Below are 15,828 nucleotides of genomic sequence, written 5' to 3' on the forward strand. Positions count from 1 at the left end.
GCCTCCTGAGTAGCTGAGATTACAGGTGTGTGCCACCACACCTGGCTGGTTTTTGTATTTTTGGTAGAGACGGGGTGAACCATGTTGGCCAGGCTGGTCTTGAACTCCTGGCCTCAAGTGATACCCGCCCCCCTCCCCCCCGCCTCAACCTCCCAAAGTGCTGGAATTATATGCAGCCACCACGCCCGGCCAAATTTAAAATTTTCTAGTAGCCAAGTTAAAGTAAAAAGAAACAGGTGTAACTAATTTTAGTAATATAATTTTAACCCAATATTTCCAAAATATTACTATTTCAATTTTGAATTCTTATTTAAAAAATCAAGGTATTTTATATTTCATTTGTCAGACGTCATTGACCTTTGGTGTCTGTTTTATGCCTGTAGCACATCTGAATTTAGTATCGTCACATTTTAAGTGCTCAGTAGTCACCTGTGGCTAGTAGCTACCATATTGATCAGTGCAGGTTTATACTTACACATTCTTTAGCTTAAAAGCCTCAAACTAAAAAGCTGTCATTTTGTGGGGGAGTCACTGGATAAGGAAAAATATTGGTGATTTTTTTTCTGTAGGAAAAAAAATACATGATTTAAATGTGAGTTTTCCTTACAAAGGTCATGCCTTGAAATATTTGATGGTAATATATATTACATACTACTTAATGGCATTAATATGTGTCAAGGCATTTAAACCTGGTTCTTTGGAAAGATTAAGTATTTTGGAGTATGATTTTTAATATTTTTGAAGTGGAAAATGATTTTTTCCTGGAAGGGACTCTACTTTTTATCTCTGCTGTAGTGAGATTGTAAAGCCTGGGTAGTTCAGTGCCTGGCAGATCTCAGAGTAGGGAGAGTTTCCCTCTTCCCTGGTGACGTGGAGCCTGAGGCATCCCCGTGTGGAACAATGTTCAGCATTTCTCATATAAAGAGGAACAGAAGCATTGGAGAGGCACTTCTGGTTCTAGAAATCTGAAATTCTATCATGCTTACTGTTCATGTGTGATGGGGAAGGTCCTGGTCTTGGGGCCAGGAGACCCAAGGATCACCATCTGTGTGACCTTCAATAAACCATCTAAATTCCTCTAAGCGTCAGTTTCCTCATCAGTGAAGTGGTGTTGATGCAACCATACAGTGGTGGGAAGGTTTAATGAGACAGTATGCGAGTCATTCAGCAAAAGTATGTGTGTTATAGGGGCTAAAATTCTATTGAATGTGAACTACACATAACTATGTATGGTCCCCACCACCACCATTGGGTAAGTTCGTGCTCTGTCCAGACACTACATATTGAACCCTGTCAAGAACCTGGTGATAATGATAACAGAAATTATGACTTTTCCCATCTTTAGATGCCAGTATGGAGATTAAAAGGTTAAATAAGCAACTTGTCCAAAGCCCACATAGCCAATAGGCAGTGAAGCCAGGATTTTTTTGAGAATACGTTTTAATATGAAATTCTCAAACATACACAAAAGTAGATGGACTAGTGGTGGTTCTCAAACATGAATGGGCACCAGAATCATCTGAAGGGCTTGTTAACACAGACCGTGAGGCCCCAACCCCAGAGCTTCGGACTCCGTGGGCCTGGCGTGAATGTGTGCTTCTTTTTTTTTTTTTTGAGACGGAGTCTCGCTCTGTCGCCCAGGCTGGAGTGCTGTGGCCGGATCTCGGCTCACTGCAAGCTCCGCCTCCCGGGTTTACGCCATTCTCCTGCCTCAGCCTCCCGAGTAGCTGGGACTACAGGCGCCCGCCACCTCGCCTGGCTAGTTTTTTTGTATTTTTTTAGTAGAGACGGGGTTTCACAGTGTTAGCCAGGATGGTCTCGATCTCCTGACCTCGTGATCCGCCCGTCTCGGCCTCCCAAAGTGCAGGCTTGAGCCAGAATGTGTGTTTCTAACATGTTCCAGGTGATGCTGATGCTGGCCCAGGACCAAACTTAGAGAACCATTGTACTGATGTAATGAACCCCCGTATACCTGTGTCTATACTGCCTGCCTGGCAGTGGAGTCTGCAGAAACTGTTTTGTGAACTACTTATGAATATTCCATTCCCTATCCCCAATATCTTAAAATAAGTAGCTTAAAGTAAGTTGTTTTGAAATCTGACTAAATCTGGCTTTTAGAGCCTTTTAGCTTAATTACTTGCCCTCTTCATTTCAGAATTCCAAAAATAGTTTTTATTGACCTAGGAAGAACTAACAATTTTAGGTCATAATGCTAAAAAAGGAAGAAAAATGCCTGGAAGAGTCTACAGTCTAGATTTGAGATATAGAATTATTTATACAACTATGGTAGCACATCTTTTTGTTTTTTAAGTTTGTTTCTTTTCACATGTGAAAAAAATAGGCAGAATTAGAAGTCAAGACTACTGTATGTGTGTGAGAGACACATGCTGGGCTCACCGCAGGTGCTCTACCTGGTTCTCACTCTGTTCCCTTTTCACCCTTCCTGGCCTGGAGTTGGCCCATGCCGGTATCAGGGTAGGGAGAAGACACGTGAAGCACTGCACTTGCAGGGGACCTGCTCCCGTCCCACCTAGCTCTCTCCTCATGTGACTCCCTGGGCACAGGACGTGGAGAAGTCTCCTAAATTCCTGTATTGTCTTCCTCTCCTCATTGACATTCTCGGCAGCATCCCCAGCGAGCACAGCTGATGGCAGGCTGGAGGAGTTGTGTAGGTTTTCCTTAATTGGTATTATTATTTCTGTCTTTCTTATGATTTCCATTTCTATTATCATTTTTCTCTTACCCATTTCAGGTGCTATTGATTTGACAAAATCAGATTTTGTCAGATTTGTCAAATCTGTATAACTGCTGTTTAACAACATTGCGTTAGTGTTTATAATATAAAAAACTGAATTCACAAATGTCTAATTGTTGGTATTAGTCTGTTCTTAGGATAACACCACAATGGAGCATGAAAAATATATTTAGATGTCTGGGAGTTTGGTGTTTCTTATGCATTCTTCCAAATATTCTCCAAAGCATTAACTGCTTTTGAGCTTATTTCTAAATGTAAGTTTAGATAAGGTTTCCTTTTTCCTCCAGTATTTAGATTACATGTGTATGCACATTGTCAATGAAAGTGCAAAATTAAAATGTAGGCATCGTTTTAGTAGGGGCTGAGACAAGATCCTGGGCCAGGGCTCAGGAGGTTCCTCCTGGGACCCCAGGATAGTCCCTAAACTCCCAGGCTCCTGGGTTTCCCAATGTGTAAAATGAGAAGACTGGACTGGATAATCTCATGTTCTGATGTTTGCACAAGCTTGTAGTGCTAGATAAAAGCTTTTAAGCCATATTACTGCACCTGTAGTACCTTTTAAAAAGCATGCTTTCAAACAGCTTCTAGATCACTATTCCTACAGACACTCATGAGCGTCTGGAGAAGAACATATACTACTGAATGAGAGTGGGATTCTATCTTGATTATCACCATCTCCTAGTTGTAATGTCCTGAGTTAGGGACAGAAGAGCATGTCTGTGACAAGCTAATGGAGGGCATCTTCCTTCCACTGCAGGAGGACATGGGACCTACCTCTGTGTCTCTCAGCTTCTCCTCCTGTTTGCTGGCTTCCTGAGGGCCCTTCCTACTGTGGCTCTACCTGCCACTCTGGCCTCGTCTCTCCCTGCAGGCTTTGGCACATGTAGGTGCCCCACGTGAGCTAATTATTGATTAGCTCAAATGAACACTATTCCAATATTTGCTTACTTTAGAGGAGAGACTGAGGGCTGTATGGGCGAAGGTGGAGCAGGGGTCTTTGTGAGGAGTGTTGCTGTCTGACTCCAGTGTTATCCACCCTTGCAGAGGAAGCAGAGTGGGAGGGCACTGGCCCATCCGGTGCTCCTTGAGCACGTCCATCTGGGAGGCCCACTGCTCACCTCAGGTAGCAGCTGTGTGGAGTCTCTTTTCAGAAGGGCTTTCTCCTAAGTATAGTTTTCCCCATGACCTTGGATTTTCAGTGGTGCTAGAGCACCTGTGGAGCTGGGACCCCACGCCCCCTTTGTGCACCCTTATCCAGCTATTCCAAACTCCTTGCTGGTTCCAGAACTCACCATGCTCAGGGAGAATTTAGCATGAAGCGCATGAAGCTTAAGTGTCAAGATCCCTTTCAAGGCAGTGGAAGAGATTCTAGCAATTTTATATTTTTTAGTTTGTTTGTTTGTTTGTTTGTTTTCCTCACTGTAATTGTATATGTTTCAGGCCCTACAGAATCTACTTCCATCCAGACACATGCTCCCTGGTGTCTCAATTTTCTCTGCAGGGAATCCTCAATCGGCCTTGAATCCTGGCTGGCTTGTTCATCTCGTTGAGCAGCTCCAGGAACCTCCTTTAAGAAGTACCCCACATCACTGGGGTCATCCAACACACAGTTATTGAATGCTTCTGCTATGCTGGGTGCTGTTCTAGGTGCTGGAGACAGCAGGGAATACAATAGGGCTGTCTTGCCCTCATGGAGCTTATAATCTAGCTGAGCAGAGGCTGGGTTCCTTCTAGTGGGCCAGATGCCAGTCCTGGTCCCTGCTGCTGTCATTCATTCTGCTGATTGTTCACACATGTGCCTTCCCTCTGACTGCCAGCTCCCTGGGGTGGGACTGTGTTCTTTTTATCTTGATGTCTCTGGCACAGTGCATGTGAACCAGCTCAGTAAATACCTGTGGAGAGAGGGAACTCATACTGCTCATCCCATGTGTACACAAGGAAGGGAGGCGGCTGTTATTTTCCTGTGCCCACTCTACTTATAGGAAAATGAGGATCCTTCCTGCAAATTTGACAACTTCAAGAAGTTCCTGGTGAGGTTAAGTAATGAGAGTCGTGTGCACGACGGGAGTGCAGGAAAGCTCGTGTGGCCCACACTTGTGAGCACGTGGCTTCAGAAGCCCCTTTCTGTTGCAAGCTGCCATCTGCCCATTCCCATCCCCAGCAACAGTACTGGTGTCCTGGTGGCAACGTTGAGAAGCGCTTTGAAAATGGACCAACTTTATCTCAGCCTATCAAGTAGCTTTTATAGCCATGCAGATAAATCAAGGAAGTCCTAAATTCTTTATAAGCAGAAATGACAAATTTCTCATTTCTTAAAATAGCTCCAAGAGTTGCCATTTAGTTTGCTATTTCAAGAAGTGGCATTCGGGATTTCAGCTCTTGTTAACATTTAATCACCAGAGACACAAGGACAAGAAATGACTGGAAAGTTCATTTGAAGCTATCACGTCTGAGGCAAGAGCAGTGAAATTGCTTTGCTCTTCGGAGCTTAGCTCTTCCCATGATTTTTGAGGTTTTGTACATGTTTGGCAAGAACTGAACTCAGTTTGTGGGCTAACATTGTGCAGGTCTGCTGGATCCAGAGGAATCTCATTTTCCTGGCACTGAGAACATTTCCTGCTTCTGATTGCCTTTTGATCTGGAATTTCAATTTGCATGATGTTGGGCCGCCAGACCCTAAGCAGCAAATGCTGTGGGAGGGAGGGAGTTCTGAGAGATTGAAGGGTGGGGGGTCATGGTGGGGCCTTGTGGGGTCCTGTTCTCTGGCCCCCATGGGCGGTGTAGGGAAGTGTGATTGCTAGAGGTGCGCCATGCTGTCCGCTGCCATGGGGACTGGCAGGGCCTTGGTATCAGTGGCTCACCTGTGTCCATGTTGTCCCTTGAGATGAGGAGCTCTTTCTCCCCAACCACTCTGATCATGCCACATAACTCTCTGTGAGCGGTGTCCCATGGGGTGTCCTGCCTGCCTGCTGTCTTCCTCACAATCCAAGATCCTGCTGCTGTCATGGAGCTGCCCTAATGGGAGGGGGTCAGGAGTGCTTTCCTCTATCACTCACCCGCAGCTGTGGTTCTTCTCCATCCTCCCTGGCACACACCGCAGCAATACTCAGTCCCGTCTACAGTATAAGCAGCTGTCTGTTTCCTTTGGGCTCAGCCCCTGAATTTCAGTGTCTGCGATGCAGTTTTCTCTATGTTGGGTCATTATTTGTCTTCCTTTGTGCATGTCCCTGCCATTATTGCCTGTTTTATTTTGTATGTTTCTGGAGGTCGAGGAAAGTTTTTTTTTCTTTAAAAAACCTGTCATGCGCCGGGCGTGGTGGTTCATGCCTGTAATCCCAGCGCTTTGGGAGGCCGAGGTGGGCAGATCATGAGGTCAGGAGATCGAGACCATCCTGGCTAACACTGTGAAACCCCGTCTCTACTAAAAATACAAAAAAAATTAGCCGGGCGTGGTGGCGGGCCCCTGTAGTCCCGCTACTCGGGAGGCTGAGGCAGGAGAATGGCGTGAACCCAGGAGGCGGGGCTTGCAGTGAGCCAAGATTGCGCCACTGCACTCCAGCCTGGGCAACAGAGCGAGACTCCGTCTGAAAAAAATAAAAAATAAAAAAAAATTTAAAAAACAAAAAACAACCTGTCATTGCAAGCAACATATTTAATAGTATGAATAACTCAATTTATTATAATACGTGTTTACAGTTTGCAAGGTTCTGCCTTTTCCATGCATTGACCTAGTTGAGTCCAGCCACAGCCCCAGGTGACTGCACAGCTCGGCTTTCCTTACCATGCTACCATCCTCTTCAGCATTCATGTGGAGACATGACCCTATTAGGGCAGAGTCAGGTTTTGTGAGGGACAAAGCTTATAGAATTTTAGGGCCCTTCTTTAAGAAAAGTAATTCAACATTTGAAAACAAAATAAGGCATGGAGATGAACATTTATTTAGAATTTAAAAAGAAATAAATTTTAAAAAGCTAATCCAAGCCATAAACACCAGAAATCCAGGGAAACAGCACATTTTTATCAATGAACCTCTTGATACACCTCCATACTTCTTCCCTACAGTTTTGGGGCTTCATATTCTTTTATTGCCTCTTCACATGATCATGATTTTGTATTATCATTCTTCATCGCAAGAACAGATCAGTGTTTCCCTTGGCGTGATTAGTCCAAATTTATATTTTATTGTTGAGAGTTTAGAAAAGTTTCTTCTAGTTCCACAACATCTGGGAATGTCACAGGAATTTTTAGGATTGGAAAACCTTCTGTTAGGTTTCTTTTGTATGTGAGCAACGCAGTTTGGGGGCATTCTTAGTTGGTGCAATGGCTAATCTTACATACCGCCAAGTAGTCCTGGGGCCACATACCTTAGAACATGTCTGAATTGTGACAGGGCCTCCCATTCTCTGTGTCGTGACATTGGCTGGACACAGCAGGCACATTCCTGGAAATCTTCTAAGCCAAGGTGCCCAGCAACAATGGAACTGTACAAGAACCACTGGCAAGCTCTGTTAGCCTCACAGGACGTGTCGCTGGGGCCTGAGTGGGATGCTGAGGGTGGCAAAGATAACAAGACTCAGCCCTGCCCTGAGGCACTGATAGTGGAGCTGAGCGTTCACAGGTTACAGCAAGCCAAGGACTGTCATGAGAGGCATCCCAGGACTGCTGCTAAGTAAGGATGTGGCAGCAAGGCGCCAAAGGCCACCTTTGTGGGGAAGAGGGAGGTAGTGCCCCAGTTCTGTGTGAAGTGCTGTATGCCTGCCTGGGGCTAGAGCAGCTCTGCTTTAACTTTTTTGCCACATTGCCACATTTGCTTTCTTTGTAGACCGTCGGCCAAGGGGCTGTAGGACTGTGACAGGTGTAGAGGTGGGAGGGGCACATTATCCCTGTAGAGGGAGTGACTGGAGCTGGCTGGTGTCAGAAACAGTGGATGCAGCATTGCCTCTTTGCTGGGCCCCCGGGCTTACCATGAGACTGGAAACCTTGCATCTGCCTAGCTAAGGCAGGGCTCTGTTGTCAGGGTAGGCTTTTGTCCACCTGAAGAATTCTCATTCTTCTTCGCTCTCTCCAAGCATTCCTTCCTTAGTAAAGTGAAGAAACTTCACAGGCCATGGAGGGCAATGGGCTTGACCTTAGCTCTGCATTTCACTTCTCCCAGTACCTCTCTTTACATTCAGCTAAATATTTACAGGCCTGGCTCTTCCACTAGCCCAGGGCTTCTTCGACTCAGTTCCACATGACCACTTTCCAGGGAATTACAGCCCTCCCCTCGAAGCTGTGTATACAATCATAGAAAGCAAAGAATGTATACAGTTTTCGTGGGGGAGGGGATCCAGGCTCTCAAAGGGGTCTGTAACCTTGAGGAGGCTCGGGACCGGCCTTGTTTCTTCCTCCTCCCTGAAATTGAAAATTCTAATGTAGCTCCTGGGGCATCATGATCGATCAGGGATTTTCCAGCATCCCCTGGAGAGCGTGTTCAAGCATAGGTAACTGGTCCCTGCTCCTGGAGCTCCTGACTCAGCTCTGGACTGGGGCCTCAGAATTTGTGTGTGTAACCAGTTCCCAGGCGATGCTGAATCACCAGTTGCTGGGAGCCCACTTTCAGAACCACTGTTGTGGACTATTTGTGGACTGAAAGTACTGCTGCCCTCTCCCTTTCTGATTTCACAGGAAGCCTGAGGAATGAATGTTCATAGATAAGGACTTGCTCCTCCACATGATGCGGAAAGCTGGAGGACTTGTGTATAGACCAAGTTAGATTTTTATACACTATAAAAGCAGCAGTCACCAGTGTGTATGCTCTGAATGTCGTGGGCTTGGGAGTCAGCCAGGCCCCACCATGCTTAGGGAAAAACAGCATCCTGAAATATTCACAGTTCAAACTGATGACTTCTCAGGGTTTCAAAACACGATAGTGCTGATGGCTCCAGAGCAGCTCCACCAACAACCATGGTCAATTTGGGTAATTCTGGTTTTCTTTTGAAAACAGAAAATTAAGAACTTCTCCCTTGGAAGTCTGTCACCAGGGGAAGAATTGAACTTGAGCATGTTGTGATAGCTTTAAAACCAAGGCTGTGTGCCAGATCTGTGCCAAGCCTCATTCTTACAAATAATAGCAGGAACCGGCAGTCTGGTAATTAGCCTACATCATTTTGCTGTTAGTGTGACCTTCTTGTCACTAATCATGTCGCAGGCCAATCAGTTCCTTACCCTTGTGGGCTGTCCCCGCCTCCATGTCCCACCAGCACCTGGAAAAGCTTAGCAGGGCTGAAGAACAGTGAACAGCTGCCACCAGTGAATCATAGTTTAAAAAGAGTTGAAAATAGGCAATTATCCTCTTAACCCACAATTTAGTGGATGCAGTGGTGTGACTTCCCACAGATCCACCTCCAAGTCTCCTAAGCCCCTTTCTTCTGCCATTTCTGTCTTTGGTTTCCTCCCCAGGGTGCCTCCATCCCTGCCTCTCTTTTCCTTTTCCTCCCCTGCATCTCCTTCTGTTCCCTTTCCCTCTCTCCCTCACCAGTTTCCAATCTCCAGCCTTTCTCCTCTGATGGTTTCTTTCTTTTCCCCATCAAAGGACACCTGTAGAAGGGAGGCATTAAGCCTGGTATTTGTATTTGAAGCAAGAGCTTTTTGCCTTGTTCTTAACTTAGGCAGCATGTGAACCACTCCCATGCTAGGGAGTGAGTCATGTGTCCTGGAATCAGTCATGTGTCCCGGAAGTGCTTCCAGCAGCTGCTAAAGACCTCTGCCCTATGAGGTCACTAGGAGTTCTTTCATTAAGTGACCTGAGTTAGGGTTTGTACAAGTTGAAAATTTTCGCAGTCCCTGATACATGTTAATCCTCCATGAGATTTCTCTTATTGTTTAATCAGTACCATGAGTTTTCCTGGTCATGGTACTGCATGACCAGTCTTTAACAGAAATGTTGGCTTATAAACTCTCCTTCACACATTTACTATGGCTGAGTATTGCTAAGCACACATTGTTCAAAGGGTAGCCTAGTATAGGAGAAGAAAGAGTTCTGTTTAACAGAAGACTGCGTTCTGTCCCAATCCAGTCCTGCTGGGTACTTGGTGGGACACTTGTAGCAATTAGCTCAACTTGGGATCCTCAGTTTCCAGCCTCAGTTGTTGAGTGGTAATTGTGTTCAGTGAAAACACCTTGAAAGTTACACTTTGTCACACAAAAGCAAGATAGCAGCCACAACGTTGCATCCTTTCATTAGGATACCTCCAAGATACACCTTGAGGGGAAACAGAAATTCATCTAATTAAAGTATTATTTGGTGCCCTAAGTACATGAAACTGACCCATGAATATTTTTATTATCAAACATTTTAAGCAACCCAAGTTTATTCAGATAGGTGCAAAAAAATCATTAAATACATTAAGAGTTGTAAACATGTATGTATCTTATATGTCCAGAGACAGGAAACACATCAGTAATTGAACATGGAAAATTAATATAAAGAATTACTAAATTGGTGAAAGGGAATTTATTAGGGGGTAAAGATAACTCTAAATCAGGCTGTGCCCTTGGGCAAAATCTGGCTGCTGCCTGTTTTTATAAATAAAGTTTTATTGTAATACTGCCATGCCCATGTGTGTACTTATTGTCTGTGGCTGCTTTTGCGCCGCAATGGCAGAGTTTACCAGTTGTGACAGAAACTGTAAGGCTGGCAAAGTCCTTTACAGAAAGAGTTTCCAACTCCTGCTGTAAGGATACAAGAAGAGTAAATGCGGGAACAGAGATCCCCAAGGAAGGAACAAACTGGGAAGAGCCTCTCACCACTACCCAAGGCAGAGATTCAGGCCTCGCTGAAGAGTGTGGTTGTGGCCCAGGGTTGGTGGCTGGTGGCTAAGGTTGCTGAGGTGCTGTGGGCTGGAGCTGGTGGGCAGGGAGCCACCCACTGGGGGGAAGCTGCTGAAGGGGTGGCAGCAGGAGTCTTTAGACGGCTGCCCACAGGGATGCCAGTCCAGCTTCTTGGAGGGCATGCCCTTTGTAGAAAGCCACCTGACTGCCCTGCTGTAGGAACAAAGTCAAACAAAACCCCAAACCTAATAGCATTGGCACCTGGGAACAGCCCATTCTCAGCAGTGTCCCTCCACGCCCCTCCCTGTCCAGGACTCAGAGTGCACCTCTGCCTTCTGACAGTCTGAAGAGTCATGGGCCTTACCTAGGGGGAGTGGAGCCAAAGGCCGTGTGCAAAGGGGGCTGCACCCAGCTGTGCCTGTGCCTGGGCAGGCAGCTGGGGCTGTCATGAAAGAGTCCCCCTGGCCCGTGGTTATGGGGTAGCCACCATGTAAGCCAGGGAGAACATGGTGTCTTCCCAGTCTGCAATATTGGTCCATCTGACCTCTTTGTAATGGAATTTTAGAAAGTTATGTGCATATTTGGGTTTTATTAGGAATATGGTTACGGTTCCTAGGGAAAATGTTATTAATCACGACATCCATTCATTTTGCCAACAAGCATTTATTGACTGGTTACTCTGTGCAGTGTGACAAAAGAGTGAATCTGTTTTTTTAATTAAAATAGTTTGAAAAATATTTTCTGGGCAATTCTTATTTAAAAATAATTTGTATAAAGTTCTTTTGCCTTTTTTGAATGTAAAAACAGTTTACCGTTACCAGCATTTTACTATATAGCTTTAATTTTTTGGACTTTGCATATTTTTAGTCTCTGTCCACATAACACGTATTTTACTTAATTATAATAATTGCGTACTCATTTGGGCATTGCTTTTCTTCTTAGCATGTCAAAACATCTTTGTAGAATCTCGTTAAATCAAGTAATTGGAGTTAAATATGAGCATGTATCTGTATAATAGGTAAAGCAAGTTGACTGCTACTTCAGACAACTCCAGAATCTCAGCAGCTGAACACAGTAGGTGTTTCAGTTCTTGCTCCTGGGGCATTTCAGTGCCTGTTTGAGCAGGCGGTCTTCTGCAAGGGGATTCAGGACCCAGACTCTTTCCATCTTAGGCTCCATCCTTTCCTCAGGCCACCCAGTACAGTGTTGGATCCTGTGTGCGTGGCTACAGAGGGAAGGGGGAGGGGCCACATGGAAGGCTTTTGTGGGCCCGGATGAGGCAGTGGCCCCATCTTTTCTACTCGAATAAAATTGGTTAGAAGACAGTCACGTGGGCACAGGAAACCATGAGGAGTCTGGGAAATGTGGTCCACCTGTACTGGAAAGGAGACAGGTTTTGGAAACAAATAGCAAGCCTCAGTCACAATTGCCAATTTAGATGCCACATACCAAATATCTTTAATATACTTCTTATATACAAATTGTCGTTTTTTTTTTTTTTTTTTTTTTTTTTTTGAGACAGAGTCTCGCTCTGCGGCCCAGGCTGGAATGCAGCGGCTGGATCTCAGCTCACTGCAAGCTCCACCTCCCGGGTTTACGCCATTCTCCTGCCTCAGCCTCCCGAGTAGCTGGGACTACAGGTGCCCACCACATCGCCCGGCTAATTTTTTGTATTTTTTAGTAGAGACGGGTTTCACCGTGTTAGCCAGGATGGTCTCGATCTCCTGACCTCGTGATCCGCCCGTCTCAGCCTCCCAAAGTGCTGGGATTACAGGCGTGAGCCACCGCGCCCGGCCTGTCATTTTTAATACATAAAGCATTTATTGAGATTGTGTATATCAGATGATTATGGTTTCAAAAATAATCTTCTAGTAACTGTTGATATAATGGACTTAGTTCCTTTTTTTTTTTGAGATGGAGTCTTGCTCTGTCACCCAGGCTGGAGTGCAGTGTCGTGATCTCAGCTCACAGCAACCTCTGCCTCCCCAGTTCAAGCAATTCTCGTGCCTTGGCCTCCCGAGTAGCTGGAATTACAAGCATGTGCCACCACGCATGGCTAATTTTTATACTTTTTGTAGTGAAAGGGTTTCACCATGTTGGCCAGGCTCGTCTCTAACTCCTAACCTCAGGTGATCCACCCATCTTGGACTCCCAAAGTGTTGGGATTACAGACGTGAGCCACTGCGCCCGCCCTGGACTTAGTTACTTCTGATAACATCTTCTATATGCCTATTTTAGCATTTGGCATACTATAATATAGTTAGTTGAATATGTGTCTTTATCCCTGACCTAGCCCAGTCAATGCCTCATATGTGGAAAGTGAGCCATAAACAAGGTGGCAGTGACTGGCGATAGATAAAGGGATTTTAACCAAGAGATCTAACTTTGGAAATAGCTAGAAATGCCATATTCTCTTCTTCCCTAATTACTCGTTACCTCTTTCTCATGCTCAGTGCATGCTAGGGATGGACGTCCCCATCCCCTAGGATTCGCCCATGAGCCCCGGTTTAAGTAGTACCTGTCCGCCTGGCTCTGACCCAGCTGCTTGCCTGGTTTGGGCTCAGCTCATTATCTTTCTACCTTTGGGTATTACATATTAAGTATAAGTATCTGGGGATAGGGAGGGATATTTTGAGACTCAGAGAAGGGTGTCTTGGAGCCTTGTCTGAAATAATGAGTCCTGTGCATACGTTTAGGCCCTGGGCCAAGAAGGGATGGTATTGTGGCTGGAGCCATTCTGGGCATCTGACCTTGACTGCCAGGCCGTGGCTGGACACCTAATCAGGGCAGCTCTGGCAGACTCTAAGGCTTGGAAGGGGACATATCTAGTCAGCGATGACCCAAGAAATGACTGGAAGCTGCACCAGAATGCAGAGCTTCCTTTGTGCTTAAATAACTGAACAAGCATCACTCTGTGTAGCAGGACACTATCCGGCATTTTTTTGTCCCTTTGGAAACAACTCTTATTTCTGTTTCTTTCTGTTAGCAAAACTAGCATACTCTAATTGTAGAAAATACAAAACATAGAGTAGAGCATATTAAGTTCTTTATCTTAAGAAATGGCATTTGTTTATGAGAATGTCTTGCTTATCTTTTCACCTTCCAGGCAAAGCCAAAGCTAATTGAGCCACTCGACTATGAAAATGTCATCGTCCAGAAGAAGACTCAGATCCTGAACGACTGTTTACGGGAGATGCTTCTCTTCCCTTATGATGACTTTCAGGTAAGTAACGTTATGTTTCTATCCATAGAACCATGTGTTTGATGTTAACAAACAGTATTTTTCTATGTATTGATTTATTATTTGGTTAGTTAATTATGATTTTTTTTTTTTAAGACACAGTCTTGCTCTGTCACCCAGGCTTGAGTGCAGTGGTGCCATCTCGGCTCACTGCAACCTCTGCCTCCCGGGTTCAAGCAGTTCTCCTGCCTCAGCCTCTCGAGAAACTGGGATTACAGGCATGAGCCACCATGCCCGGCTAATTTTTGTATTTTTAGTAGAGACAGGGTTTTGCCATGGTGGCCAGGCTCATCCCGAACTCCTGGCCTCAAGTGATCTATCTGCCTTGGCATCTCAAAGTGCTGGGATTACAGGCACGAGCCACCGTGCCCGGCCTAACTGTGATTTTTAAAAGATGAAAATAAGATGTTATTTAAGAAAGAAAAGTTATTTTATAGTCTTCCAAGCATCCTTCACGAGTTGATAATTTTTAATGGTATTCGTTTTGCATATTAATTATAAGTATGCAAAAATGTGTGTGTGTGTGTGTGTGTGTGTGTGTCTTGAGTGAAAGTGCTATACTCTGTCTGGGCTGATTTAGTGGGCACAAGTGCCCTTGTGTCTTTGAGACTTGTTTTGATTTAGATTTGTTGGCCAAGTACCTTAGAATCTTAATGATGGGCTTTGCTGGGCAGCAGTGGGAGATTTTGTCATGCATTTTTTTAGGATGGCACTTTGGGAGCCTGCCTTCAGAGACCCTGCACTGTGTGTGGACTCCCAGCAAAGGGTTCAAGGTTAACCAGGAATGTCCTGAAGTTTACCTCTCTAGTGTAATGTGGGTGCTATTCCTTGGAAGAAATGTGGAGGACTCAGCACAGCTCCTGCTGTGTGCTGCTCTTTCAGGCTATGGCCTGTGGTTAAGAGACTAACAAGAAGCTGTGAGGCTGCTGAGGAGTGAGAAGGACATTCTTCTTCCAGGAAGCCCAGTGGTGTTAAATGCCTTGCAGCAAGTCACCTTGGTCCATTTGGAGGTTCTGGTTACTTTCCTTGCTCTCCTGGGACCTAATCCTGGCACTTCTTTCTTCTCTCCTTTGATGCTCTTAGTTGGATGCTTCTCTACCTGATGCTGTTACCATTTAAGCCATGTCTTTTGTGAACTGAGCTGCCTTATACTGTTTTAAGCTTCACTGATTCTTTGTTGTTTGATTCCAAAAGTGTTATATACATGTACAAAAAGGTAAATGAGAGGGAAAATTGAAATAATTGACATGAAAAGCCTCCCCACACCTTCTTTCTAATCCCACCCCACAGAACATAACTTACTGTATACAGCTCTGTGCATACTTCATTGTCTTTAGAAACTTCCATGCTAATAGCAATTGTTAAATTATGATCCTTGAAGTTTTTCCCCTACCAAATTTGAGAGACTCCAGCTTACAACAGAGGTGAGAATTTTCACAAATGTTCACTCTTTCTAACTTGTTAGGGATACATGGGCCCCAAAATGATTATTGTTTAGCTCTGTCCTGCAGAAAAGGAATGCCCATGGGAATGAAATTGACCATTCATGTGGTGTTGCTGCCAGAGTAACTGGTAAATGGGTTGAGGTCATGCCAAAAAATACCATGCTTTGCATTCTTCATTATGTGACTAAACTGCACAGGAACGGACAAATAAATGGGAACCTCTGAATGATGGCTTTTGCCTATGATTTGGCAACAAATGAAAAGCAAAATCAAATGATTATAAATTATACTCCATGTTGACAAGATTTTCCTGTAGTGTTGTCTGAGGAAGCTAAAGGTTATCTCAAATTTCTCCCAACATGAAGTATGTGTTCTTCTTGGTATTAATTAGAGTAACAACTGTTTTGAGTTTGCAACCTAGAATGAAAAATTGTCTTTGTATGACTGAGATAAAACTGCTTAAGAAACAAACCAAAGAAACAAGATACAGTTAGTTGAGTATCATCTTATCCCGAGGGAACAGGATACCTGGATGTTTAAGGAGTTGCAGAATCAGACAGTTCAAACTTTGAGAA

At 44.7% G+C, this 15,828-nt stretch overlaps 1 protein-coding gene across 17 annotated transcripts in view; it reads left to right on the forward strand.

The window, feature by feature from the left end:
* DOCK9 (dedicator of cytokinesis 9) overlaps positions 1–15,828 on the forward strand; it is a 302,147-nt gene that overhangs the window by 121,069 nt on the left and 165,250 nt on the right. For all 17 annotated transcript variants that reach the window (XM_033177368.1, XM_033177366.1, XM_033177370.1 and 14 more), the window contains exon 2: positions 13,674–13,790. In XM_033177368.1, coding sequence (XP_033033259.1) covers positions 13,674–13,790 — 117 coding nt within the window. The remainder of the gene's footprint in view (positions 1–13,673; positions 13,791–15,828) is intronic.

This window comes from Trachypithecus francoisi, unplaced genomic scaffold, assembly GCF_009764315.1.
Source record: "Trachypithecus francoisi isolate TF-2019V2 unplaced genomic scaffold, Tfra_2.0 Lachesis_group18, whole genome shotgun sequence".
Taxonomy (NCBI): domain Eukaryota; kingdom Metazoa; phylum Chordata; class Mammalia; order Primates; family Cercopithecidae; genus Trachypithecus; species Trachypithecus francoisi.